The sequence below is a fragment of the Lutjanus erythropterus genome, chromosome 15 (genome assembly GCF_056507025.1).
Source record: "Lutjanus erythropterus isolate fLutEry1 chromosome 15, fLutEry1.hap2, whole genome shotgun sequence".
Taxonomy (NCBI): Eukaryota; Metazoa; Chordata; class Actinopteri; order Lutjaniformes; family Lutjanidae; genus Lutjanus; species Lutjanus erythropterus.
The window spans coordinates 24,183,418-24,197,318 of record NC_139331.1 but is presented as its reverse complement, the minus strand read 5'-3'; the positions used below and the strand labels follow the sequence as shown (position 1 = coordinate 24,197,318).

The 13,901-nt window shown below is 39.0% G+C and overlaps 1 protein-coding gene across 3 annotated transcripts in view; it reads left to right on the top strand.

Moving 5' to 3' along the window:
• The window catches only part of tulp4a (TUB like protein 4a), a 36,406-nt gene continuing 22,505 nt past the window's right edge, over positions 1-13,901 (top strand). For 2 of the 3 annotated variants that reach the window (XM_084738190.1, XM_084738188.1), the window contains exons 1-2: positions 1-60; positions 2,535-3,471. In XM_084738190.1, coding sequence (XP_084594316.1) covers positions 3,220-3,471 — 252 coding nt within the window. In that variant the 5' untranslated portion in view covers positions 1-60; positions 2,535-3,219. The other variant, XM_084738189.1, reaches the window with a different exon arrangement.

Here is a 13,901-nt window from a genome sequence, read left to right as displayed (position 1 = left end):
TGGGCCCTGCCAGTGTAACAGAAGCAGGCTGCAGGCAGAGGAAGCAGCAGCAGAGCGGAGGTAAGAGCTCCACTGGCCATTGATGTTTCTCCGGCATTATTGACGACAGCTCTGATATTACTCTGCCACTTTGTTCACTACGCTTTCGACGTGTGGATATTTTGAATAGCTGCACGCTAATATGAAAAAAACCCGTTCGGATAAACAGTCGTGCTAACGTGCTAGCCGTAGCCTGTTAGCGACGAGTGCCAGCGGCGGATGGACGGAGCCAGTCTCCGCTGATGGTGGCTCAGGTTCAGCTAGCTGGTAAGGTTAGCCGGTTAGCTATCACTGGCTGCTCTTTGTGGAGGGGACACCACACAGGCATCTGTTTCGATGTTAGCTAGATTAATGTTACTGCATAAAGAAGGAACACTAAGAGGCAAGATTAATCCTTCTGCTGTTGACATGTTTTGATCTGTGGAGCCCACACAGCTCTCTGTCTGTCCTGATCCCAACATCCAGGATCTAGCTAGCTGGAGCTAGCAGGTAGTAACTCACGGTGATGGGTGTTTGGGCTTTTTTGGCATCATCTCACGGGCTTCAGCAGTGACAGTTAGAAGCGTTAATATCACTAGACCTCTCTTTACGTTAATGTGACAACAAAATCAATTTTTTACTTTATTTCTTTTGCTGGAGGTATAGGAGATGCTCTTGTACCGTCACTTGTTTATAAAGCAGGCTTATTGGAATTGGTGTGGATACTGTCTTCTCTCATAATGACTACTGACTTAATCCGTATGTCGATTAAGGCTGTACTCTTATACAACAGTCATCCATCGGGTGGCACTTTATTTTCAGTCAGTAGCATCACGAATCATAACGTCCGTGGTCTCGTTTAAACTCTATTTTTTTTGTCAGTACCACTAATCGTGCTCTCTTTTTTAAAGATATATGTCATTATGGTAAGATGGGTAACACATCTCTAAACTACGTTGTTATATTTTTTGTAGGTTGTGGTTTTTATTTATAGTTATTTCTATTTATTAAAATCCTGGTCAAAGTCTACTGTTTTAGTACCTTGATGTCATTTAGACAATTAAGTTTATTGTTAATTTGTAAAATAACGTGTCTCCATTACATGTCTTCGTCAAAGCCACATTTGAGGGATCACTGATGAGATCGTGATATGAGATTACATACGTTTACCATTCAGGATATCTTCATATCCAGATATGGCAAAGTGTTGTCTTTTTTAAAGGCTGCATTGTGGTAAAGACGTATTTTTCTGCTCTTATTTGACTGTTCTGTTATCTGCTGTTACCCACTAGGTCATTCTATCTATGTTAGTTATGATTATTTATCAAACTGCACTCATTTGTGTTAATACTTTATGAAAACACCAGTAGTAATCCCTTCAATACTGTCTTAATGTCCATAGTTATTTGGTCAAAAATATCATATTTGATTTTAATTATTTTTTATCCCTAAACTTCAACTATACATTATATTCCATAAGATCATCCGGTGTTTGCATTATTTACAAATTTATGGTATGTTATTTTAGCGAAAATGTGTGTATTGAGATATGTCATACATCACGGTATAGCCAAAAATATTTAGATTTATTTAATTTTATAGCCCAGCCTGAAAAAAGAGCAAAGTATATGTTTAGATTAAACTTGAATTTAGAAAAAAAAGGGTCAGCTATAGACAAAATGCTGCTTATGAAGCTAAAAAATAAAATAATGTACATCATGTTCATGTACATCGGACAACATATATGCTGAAATCAATATAGATCAATATAGCTGTGATAGGGCAATATCGAGTCACTAATATCGGTTGACTGACATATCGGTTGGGCTCTAATTTATTCTATTATTCTTATTGTATTTGACTCTTATTACATTTATTTGTTTTCATTTTTATTTTTTGTTGTTATTTATCAGGTCTTAGTGTTGTGTCGTGTACCTACTTGTGTGCCTGGCACATTTTTATTTTTTATTTTTCAAGACATTGAAATAGAGAATAAAATAATAACGCCCTTTAGTTAGTGCTAAATGGTCTGTCTGTCTTGTTGTTTTTCTTTTAATAATTGTCAACTTTGTTTTGATCTTTACCTCTCGTCCGTTTTCCTCCTTTACTGTTTATTTAACAGTTTTAGCCGTGAGAGGCCGCTTTGGTACATCGGTGTAGCCTAAAATGATACATGGCTCTTCTAAATAATTCAGCAGTTAGTTAAATATCCTTCCGCTGAGCAGGATAGTCCTCGAACTGGAGTGATTTCTCAGGGAGACATAAGCAGCGGTAAGTGAACGGTTATTTTAGGCTCGCGCATTAATATTTAAATTAACGGCTGTGGGCGGCAGGTGAGAGTTTTCAGCGCTTTTTTTACACTATTTGTACCGTGACATCATGCGTGTGTCCTCTTTTAACCGTCAAAACTTGATTTAAACTGTATTTTTTGTACGGTTGTTTAATGTTTAGTTGCGGCGATAGTTTGTGTTATAATAACGCCCTGTTTTGTTTTGTTTTTTTCATATCTTATCCAGCAGTCATCCATGGGATCCCCGAGTCAGGTTGAAAAGGCAGACTGGCTGACGCGATGACGTTACCGGGAGACGCGGCTCTCCTGCTGGCTGACAGCTGATGGAGAGGAGTCCCTGCTCCTCCTCTCTTTCTCTCACACACGGCCGGGGTCGTATGAGGAGGACGCGGAAGCCAGAGATGACTCACTGAACTGGACAGAAACGAAACTCGCATCAACTGGAAGCACTGGCACGGGCGTGTTGGATGGAATGGACGGTTAATAAGCTGTCATGAGTCTGGAATCTGCCACAGAGGATTTGTAAATAATTTTCTGGTACTGTCTCTCATCTGTTGCCTTGTCATCGAAACAACATCAATAAGGTGATCAAACACATCAAAATGACCTGAATGAGTGCCTTTTGTTGTGTATACAGCATGATATCTTCAACCCAGCACAGCTTTGTGACCTCATTTGTGCTTTTTTGGAGAAGTTTTCACTGATCACCTTTAATCAGTATTGCAAATCACCGATATAGCCGAGAACAGATAAGCGCAAGTACTATGCACCGTTGTCTCACACCCGACACCGAACTAGTAACCTCAGCGGAGGAGAGGCGCCCATAACGACACCGACCCCTCCGAAGAAAACCCCGACCCTCCCTCTGGGTATTTGTTTTTATCCACGGAGGGGTGTAAGGATCCGCAGGGATGTTCGCAGCCGTAGAGCATGGCCCGGTCCTCTGCAGCGACTCCAACATCCTGTGCCTGTCCTGGAAGGGTCGAGTGCCCAAGAGCGAGAAGGAGAAGCCGGTGTGCAGGAAGCGCTACTACGAGGAGGGCTGGCTCGCTACCGGGAACGGTCGAGGGGTTGTCGGGGTCACGTTCACGTCCAGCCACTGCAGACGAGACAGACCCACCCCGCAGAGAGTGAACTTCAATCTCAGAGGACACAACAGCGAGGTAAGAGGAGTTGTTCATGAAGAAAATGTATTTTGGGTTGAACAGATTAGAAAGCCTTTTTCTCATTGAAAACATCAGTACGAAAACATCCACAGCTGAATAATGAGTAAAAAAAACTAGAATAAAACTAGTCTCTCCAATAAAGAGTGACAAGTAAATAAATATAGTGGAATTTTCCCTAGAAAAGTGTATTACTACACAAGAAAAATTGCAGTAGTATTGATGTAAGTAATGACTAACTGCAATTATCGTATGGAATAATAATTATATAAGGAATAATACAGCAAGATCAAAGATCATTCCTACACAAATAAAATATTGATATTAGGTGTTTAACAGTACATCAGTGTGGATCAATATTTATTTTGACGTTGCCATGGCATGTCTGTGTTAGACATTTCTGGAAGAGTTCAGACATTAAATTGTTGAATCATAATTTAGTTACTTTTTGTGAGTTTACATAAATGTAACAATGAGTCATTGTTCCCCTGAATTGAATCACATCAGAAACGTATTGTGGCAGACTGGGATTGTATCGTTGTCCAAAGATCATATTGTGGTGAAACTTGTGATTTACACCCCTTGTATTTAGTTTGAAAAGGAGCAAAGATCAATTTTGACAATTCTGACTTTTTTTTTTCTTAAAAGAATTACTTGATCTGATCAGTTGAGTATCAAAATAATTGGCCGATTGTTGACAACTAATCAATTAATCGTTCTCCAATTGTGCTGTAAATATAAGTTACTGTTATTCCTGACTCTCTAATCTATTAACTGTGTAAAACAATGCATTAAAATGCATGTTAATGATACAGTGCTAGAGAACCTGTAATTAGTTACTGCACACATCCACCCCCTCCAGTTTATCTACATTTTTTTCTTATGATGATAGATTATTGATCCCATTGATCCCTTTCAAACAGGCTGCTCAAACTTCCTCTATTCTTCAAACCTGGGATGCAGAGGAATGCAGATCATTGCAAATTATTCTTTTTTTATTTGCAGTGCATGATAGATATTTTTTAAGCTCGTAACCAATAACATAACCAATAAAGTTCACATTTCTGTATTTTAAAAAGAAGTTCGTAACCTGTATTTTAGGCACACCTGAGGGTAAGACAGGCTAACATGTAGCGAGCAAAGATGGATGATCTAATATGCCGCAGCTCTGACCTAACCAATCTGACATCACTATTACAACAAAAACAAAGAAAAGTTCTGTGTCTTCAAATGCACATTTATTTGTTCTAGTAAAGTACATAAAAAATGAACATAAAAAAGAAAAATCTTTGGAAAAAGTTACCTTGGTCATAAAAAAAAAAGCTGTAACATCACTCAGCGATAATTCTGTCACTGATGTAAGAGCTTGATTTGGCTGCATCCAGGTTTGAAGAATAGTAACGTTCAAATTAATCACACAACAAAGGCCTGGTGTGCAAAGGCCTTAAGAATACAAATTAAATGGTTTTACCTAATCTGTCAAATCAGATATGTGACAGATTGGCTAGAATTTCATTTTTGGAATAATAAATAATCCAATAATAAACTAAATTCCCTATTATTGGCCACAGTATTTATTGTTCCTCTCTACTTTTATTTTAGTAGATGCACTCTTGTTTCACAAATATATGACTGAAGACTACAGCCTCAGCAGTTTTCCTGTCACTTTTTCTTTCTCGCAGCTGCAGGGTCAGGTGCAGAACAATGTCCTTGAAACTGCCAGTCTTATTTAGGGCAGGTGTTTGGCAACAAGTATCTGGTCCAGCACAAACATGTTTCGCTTTAGCTGAAGGGTGTCAGACCCTGTGCCATTGTAGGCTTAGAATTTTGAATCTTTCTACAGAAGATGATTTCACTGTTTTAACTGGAACAGGGGGAGTTATTGATTAAATCAACTTTAGTAGTGTTTGGTTAGAGTATAAGTAAGATCTGTATACTCTCAGTGGTTCATGGTCTAGCATTAGATCTTTTTAGATCTTCCTGCAGCCTCTAGTCAAAACATTTTAGTGCTCCACTTTCTGGCATTTCTCTTATCTCTAACCATAGTTATACTCTCCAAATTTTCCCACCACTAGTCTACTTATTTTCTGATTGGAAACATCAGCTGAGTAATGTCGGCATCTCATGCTTCACCATATATATATTTCCATCAGTATATAGTTGTTTTGGCAGAAGTGGAGATTGCACACAGGTTGCATTTCTCTTTGAGCGGGTGTAGCTGTTGGTCAGATGGAGCAAGGTGCTGTGTCAGCATTCCATAAGGCAGCTGAGGGGAGAGTGGATGAATCCCTACAGAGAGTGACTGAAGCGCAGCAGAAATGTCATTTAACTCTGCCCACTTGAATGTGGTCCAAGTACTGAAATTTCCCTTTTGTTGTTTTGGTGCATGCAGTGTTGAGGTGATTAGACCCACATATCTGTCATTTACCCACTTATTATAACAAAGGAGTGCATTTGGCTTCATCCACCTGTATTTGGACAGATTACAATTCATTATTCTGATTCATATTATTTAACTTGGAAGTATTATTGTGATGGAAGTTGTTATAATTCTTTTTGATTAGTTCCCCATTAGGTGTTGGACATGCACCAGCTGTCTTTCTGTTGGTTCAAACTTACAATAGCTCAGAATTTTTGTGAGTCCTTCAAAATTAAAACACATTGTACAACTCTTCTTGTTTAGATTCAGCTTTATTCACCAAAATTGTTGACTGTATCACATTATGATCATCATTAATGTTTGATGAATCATCAGGCCAGAAATTAAGGCATTTTTAGGGCAAGGCATGTTCTTAGATGGTAAACAGTGGTCAACGTCAGACAATTTAGTCATACTTTAGCTGTTACTATCGTATGTTTCTGTAGTGTGACGAAATGTTAAGAACTAAACATATCAGCTAACTGCGCTTTCTGGGAAAATATTACACCAAACTCTCTTTATGAAATAAGACATATTAACAATTCCTTATGTGTCAGCCAAAACACATAACTTTTTGCATATTCTGGAGAGATAGCCATTGAAACTGTAGTGAAGTGTATTGTGTTGTTGGTATGATGTTGATGTGATCAACAGATCATTTTCACTGTGTATTTTTGCTGCTAACTGCGCATGTCAAGTGGAAGGCGAGACACTGAATCTCTAGTTGAAGTGCGAGTGTGAGCCGCAATGCTTACATAGGCTGTGTGACTGCTCTAACCTGTTGATATTTGTGCTGAAATGAACAGAAAGACTTTCCGCAAATGCACATGGGCTGCTCTGTGTCCCGCTCGTGACAGTTTTAAATGAGGACATCCGCTACTTTCTTTTGAGGGCACAACAAACAGTTTAAAACAGGGCATACCAAACTAGCTGTGTGGGTAGAAGGGGCATTACAGCACACTTTTTGGCATCCACAGCACTGGCTGTTTGAGCTGTGGTATATTCCTGCCCTGAATTAAGCACAGTGTACTGGAGGAGAGATGTTTTAATTACCAAAAGTCAGTTGTGTCCACAGTTGACCTCATACAGCTTTGTGTCGTTGACTTTAGTGTAACACTGTTTTAAATGAATATTTGTGTGAATATATTTTCACATGAAGCAATCAGGAGAAATATGCACATTTCCCCACTGCCCTCTGACCTCATCCCAGCACCAGTGATGACATTAGTAATGTTCTCTCCACTTCCACTCTGGATTGGATATAAAGCAATAAATAATTGCTTTGGGAAAGATGAAATCCATCACTTGTCCACTGTATGCATAATTTGGAGATTCTGACAGTTGTGGAAATCACACTGCTTAATGAATTCTGTCAAGTTATGACTGATCTGTTCACTCACTCACATCATTTTCCATCACAGTTCTGTTAGGCGAGAAGAGAATGCTGTTCGCAGTATACAGTCCAACACCATGTAAAATTGCCCCAGCAAAGCTTGGTGTATAATGTTTCAGTCCTGTCCAGATATTAAAATGTTTTTGAACAGGCAAAACATTAACACACAACATAATTTCATTTTTTAAAATTTATTCTTGAAATAACTATGTCAATACCTTTTGGTAACCTTTTCTTGTCTTCAAAAGCTGCACACTCAGCAGTAAAAGATGTCATGTCCTCCCGACAGTCCTGTCCTTTTAAACAACAGCACTGTCATTGAGCACTTGTCATCATTGGTGACGAGTGTCCTTTCACGTAAATTAGCTTAAGCCATGTTATGAATGAGCACACGCACAAAAAATGCAACATGAACTCTTCCTGTAGGAGTCCAGTCCTGCCAAGATCAATACTCATGCCAGCATCCTTAAGTCTGGCCATTATTCCTGTTGATGTATAGACCAGCATGTCCTGTGATCATTTTAATATAAGTGAGCATCTGAATTGATGTGTCTTTTGGATTTGGCCCAGTACGATCAATGCCGTAAAGAATAGGCTGGACCTCAAACTGTCAGACAGCCGTGAAGAAGAGGACAGACAGGTAGAGGACTGTATTCCTGTAGAGTGTTGTACTGCTTCTGCCTGGATAAGAGCTTTTATTTACACTTGAATCCACCACATGATAGAAGAAGTTGGCACTCATGGCACTATTTGTAGTGAAGCTCAGCTGTTGTCTTGCTCTAGCACCTGTCCTGAAGGCTTTCAGGAACTTCTTCAGATAATTAAAAGGTTTAGCAGGTCCAGGGCCTGTAGTACGTCTCTGATGAAGGTTTGTCCTCCTCTCTCTGTGTGTCTAATTCCCCAGTTCAGCTAGGGTGAGAGATAATTACAAGGTAACGGCTTCAAAGGGAGCAAGGTGTATGTGTGTGTGGAGCCATGCTCCTTTTGTTCTGTCTCCCACCACCTTCTTTTCACAGTGGGTTTCAGGCGCAAAGTACTTTGTGTTCTATGTATTTTTCATGAAGTGTGGCTGCTTAGCAAAAATGCTTAGACCCATATTGCATTTACATTATACTGTTAAAACAGCATATTACTATTATTGTATCAGTAAATAAAATGTTGACATGCTTATAGTCCAAGTTAGGGCTCAGCAATTATTCAACATTTTATCAAAATCACACTATGGCTTACTGAAGTTTTCAAATTGCAGGAGGAGCAATATTAATAAAAAGTGAGATTTGTGTCAAAATGCTATTTTAAATTAAATATTGTTATGCTGCAGAGATGTCCTGACTTACCATATTTCACAGACTTGTTTGGTACAGATTCCTGCAAAAATCACATGTGTTTTCCAATCAAAAGGGAATAATGATGTAAAAATTGTTATTTGTTCTAATACTGCAAATCATCTCGTAAGTGCAATGCCACTTTAAAGGGATAGGTCACCCAAAAAATTTAACTACTACTCACCCTCGTGCCAAATGAAGGTCGGGTTTAGTTTTGTTTTTTTAAGTCCACAGTTTCACAAGAAAACAGCATTGCAGAATCTCCCAACCAATTGAAATGAAAGGTGACCAGTTTTCAAACGTAAAAAACAATTGGGGAAAAAACACAAACATAAAATGCCTCCATACTGTTTGTCTGGCATAATCCAAATCGCCGAAAGTCCTGACATGCTGTTCACTTGTGTGCGCACACAGTCACACCATACACACCCAGTTCAGACAGCGTGCACACCCGCCTGAACGTGGCTCCCAGAATTCATTTCTGGATGAACTGTCTCTTTAAAATAATCGCAAATACACAATTTTTCTAAATCATTCAACCCTAGGCCAAGTCATGGCCTTTTTCATGCAACCAGCAGTCCAGAACCCTCAGATATTCAGTTTACATTGATGTAAAACAGAGAAAAGCAACAAATCTGTACATTGGAGTAGCTGAAACTAGCAACTGTTCGGCATTAAAACTGATCATTGACCAATTATGGAATAGTTGTTTAGTTTTTATTTTTGTTGATTTAACATGACTTCTTTGTTAGTGTTGACACTAACATAGACAAATTGGTTTAAGGTGATTGATCATCGGGTTTCACCAGGATGGGATTTATGTTAACTGTTTATTTTTTCTGAGATGTTTCACCTCAATGACTGTGGCACACAACTTTGTATTAACACAGATTAAATCTGTTTGCTTAAGTAACAGTTTTAGGCTAAAAATAAATCAGTCAGATAGGTAAAAAAAAATTAAAAAATATTGGCCCCAATGTCCTGATACTATTTTGATATCATTATCCAAACAGAGCTGCTGACCTTTAGTGGCAGGTTTGTCAGTTGCACCGCACTTAAATAAAGCTGAAAATAGATGAAAGCAATAAGTTCTGTGTCTTTTTTATGTAACTATGCTTCTGATGCTGCCGAGTAATCCCTCTGGGATGTGCATCAGAATAGATCAGCACCTCTTTTGACAATCAGGTGCTTTTTTCCATAACACTGCACTCAGACGCTGAACTGACTGAGCAGCTAGTCACTGGGAGTCCATTCATTTTCCATGAGAGCTGAACATCTTAGACAGGCCTGACAATGACTGTCAGCATGTTGACGAGGAAATGTTGGCTGCAACACAGATTTTGGGCAAATTGTCTTTCATAGTCCTGTCAACTGCTAGCTGTGCTATTTGTCTTAGAACAGAATCGTACATATATGCTTTACTGTGTGAGTGAAGTACTTTGAAAATGTGTGTGTTTGCTGCAGTAAGAAGTAGTTGGTTGCAGTCAGAAAGCACAGTTTGACTCCTGGTTCTTGAGCATGGACCCTGTGAGAGAAAGTAGAACATTAAGTGATGATCCCAAGGGGTGTGTTTTCACTTTGTTTGCTAAAAATATGCATCCTGATTAAGTCCTCAGCCCAATGTCATTGTGTTTATGAGTTGTTGTGGCTGAAACTCTTCTTTGGTGAAGGATGAGAAATTTTGTGGGACTGTTGAAACAGTTTCTGCACACCTCACTACCATTCTAATGAGTGTTATGGGTTCATTATTGCCCAAAGGTAGGAGTCCCACCTGTTGGTTTTCCCTTTGACGGCAGACCCAGGGCTGCAGTGATGCTTCATCTAGATATTCAGAATCTCACCTATTTTGAAAATGATCTCCTGATAGTCGTATTGACATCATACCAACAATATGACACCTTTCACTAATGCGTCTATATCTGTATAATATGTTACACATGAAATAATCGGATGGACTATATTTTTCTGGTGCACCTGGGGGCCTGCAAGGCCTGTACGAAAGAAAGAAATAACTTTGAATTGAACTGAATTTACAAGAGGGCCCAAATAGTTAAAAAATGATCATTTCACAAAGTTTCTACCAACTCGGACAATTTTTCTTAAGGAATTCTGTGGACTGTCTCCACGGCCAATTAAGAAGTAGCCTGTATTGTTTGCTGTTTACTGTATTTGTAAAGCTTTATCATCAATAAAATGTTTTCTTTCATAAATGTACTATTCATAGTAGGGGAATACAGGCTTTAGCCCTGTGTACTGCAATCCTGGTGGCCCACCAGACCCAAATTGACCATCCACTGGGCCTAAAGCATTGGGGAATTTTATTTTCAGGGAATGTATTTTTGAATATTTTCAAATCATAATTTAGCTTTTTGCTCTGACTTAGTGTAGGGCCCTATGACATCTGTGTTATGGCTTATTTAAATCCTCAATTAGATTATTCTGGCTGTGATTATGTTATCATAGAATCTGTAGAGCCCTTCTTTAATGCTGCCATCTGTCTGTTGCTGGCCCATGCTGGCACTGGACCCCCATCAAAAGATACTTACCACTGGGCCTAACACCTTTGCTGGGGGAAACCCTGTGTGTAAGAAACATAAATACACTTGAATATTGTTATTGAATATTGTGGTATCAAAGGTACCTACCAAACAATGAAAACTGAATACTGTTACACACCAAGTACTTACAGGACATCAGTTGAGTTGGCAGTTCTTCAGTGTGGGCCATTGCATACACATTGCTGAAAGGATGTGGTCACATGTGGGCCAGACCAGCTTCGAATGAGGTGTAAGCGATCCAATCTCAATGTGTCCTCATTGTGTGTTTGGTGCATTCACATTTGTTACCTTGTGATTGGATGACCCAAGACACATGTTAATACCAGGTGTAAACAGGCTCTAAGGCCCTAATCCAACGGAGACTGGTGGCCCCAGAGCTCCCGCCCATGTTTACCACTTCAGCATGTAGGTGAAGCAGTAAACATGGGCTCCTGTTGCCTTCATGCTTATCTGCACACTGATTTGTATCTGATCAGACATTCCTTGCTTTAGTGCTAGTGCAGTGATAATGCTTATTGACAGTTTATTTAACACATAAATAGAGAATAAAAGACTGTGTGCATTTTATGTTTTCTCTACAGAAGTCTCAGTTGAGTTAAGCTACTACAAGTTTTGAACTGGTTATGAAACAGTCTCAATTTATTACTGATGCGTCTCTTCTGTACGACCTAACAAGACCATCTGCAACCATCATCTATCTCTGTATAGTAATTCTTAATGCCTGCCACTGGGTCCGATACTTCTTGAAATCAAATGTATTGAGCCTGTGTTTACATCCCAGACAAAGTTACAGTGAGAGGCATGTTAGCTAATTAAAAATAAGCAGGAGGAGATTTTTATTTAAATAATTTTAATTTTGATGTAATATTTTTTTTTAATGTGAAAACACAGCCACTTTTGTCCACAGAGGCCACCAGAGTAAAGAAAATATGAAAGTTCCTCATAGTAGCTTTAAGTAGTGTGGCTAAAACTGCAATTTCTAGGTAATACTGAGGTTTTAGCATTCTGTCAGAAGCCCTCAAGAGTTGTGATATGGTTTTAATTGTGCCTCTTGTTTGGGGCCACTGGAAGTGTTTGGCTTTCAGACTTAATGGGGTCTGGGCTCTCTGCAATTAATGCTCCTGATCGTGATAGATCAGAGGAAATGAATCTCTCTTAGATGAACCCCACCACTAAACTGTGTGCAATTTTTGTGTGTCAAAAGTTGTTTCTTGGCAAAGTGTCATAAATAAATCAGTTAATATCTCTTGTAGAGGCTCTGTGCAAGAACCAGCACTGATCTGGGCCCTGAACAGCCATTTTAAATGGGATACTGGATGACTTCTGTGGTGCAATGCAACTAACCTAGACTTACTTAATGGGGACCATAATAATGGATTGCAAGACAGGCAGAATGCAGCATCGTTTTTCCTGCAATACAAGCAGAGGAAAGTTTGAGTAAACTCATCACTTTTAATGGGCTGTGCTGCATTTCTGCCTCAAAGTTTTCTTCAGTGTCACCCACCTCAGCGTCCATCACCTCCTGTGTCCAGACAATTATCTGTGTTCCCTGGTCTTGTTATATCTCAGTTGTTCCTTTCTCTGCACCACAGCTCTCCATTCTCCACTTCATTCTATCATGATCGCCTCGCCTGTGCCTTTACACGTTTTTCTCTTGAGCATCTTATTCTGCTCTTTGCTTATCTGACCTCTTGACATCAGAAGCCCTGCTCAGGATTGAAGATTACATGACCCATTCACTGCATTAAAATGGTCTCACCAAATGTGCTTAGTGGAACTGGCTTTAGTGTGCTAAGCCATCCTTGGAGAGGACATGTTGCATAACACGCAGGTCCCCTGCTTCCTCAGATTCAGGTGTACTTGTCTGCTTGCTAGAAATTTTCCAAGAGAGACAGCGTGGCCTGTACAGTGAGGGCTCTTTTTGCTTTGAGCAATGTTTGTAGTCGGAGATCAGACAGACATATCTGCAGACTTGGGTCCACTTTGTTTTCGAGTTCTGCTATTTGCAGGATAAAAGCTCCTCATTCCAGCCTACACAGCAGACAGCTGTGAAGACAAAAAAACTGAAAATTTAAGCACCAGACTGCTCTTCTTATGTTTGTCTTTTTATACTGTGTATGCTACTTCATGTTTGCTCTTAGTTTCAGAGAGGTTCTGTATTTGCCTAACAGAAATTGACACATTTCCATATTCATCAGTTTGATTCAGCTCAACCCACGGAATTGACATTTCGATGGATTAATGTAGTCCAGAAACACATCGAAGGACTGGCAGAAATATTAAATATAGCATAACATACTGTAGACAAGTTATTAAGTTGCCTTTTGATGCTGAAGATTTTTTTGCATGTCATGATTCTTTCCCACAATGTCCTACTGCATTACAATCTGGGGGCAGCCCGGGAAATCATATTGCTGTTTTCATAAATTTCATATAAAGAGCCAATTCAGTATCACTAGTGTCTTCACAGCATTGTTGTGAAAGTTCATACTGATGTTTATATATACAAACCCCGATTTCAGAAAGTTGGGTAAACAGAATGCAATGCTTTGCAAATCCTTTTTGACTTATATTCAATTGAATACAGTACAAAGACTAGATATTTAATGTTCAAACTGATAAAGTTTGTTTTTTTTGTAAATATACACTCATTCTGAACTTGAATTTCAAAAACTTAAGACGGGCAACAAAAAACTGAGAAAATTGTGGTTTCAGAAGAATTTTTCTCAATTAAA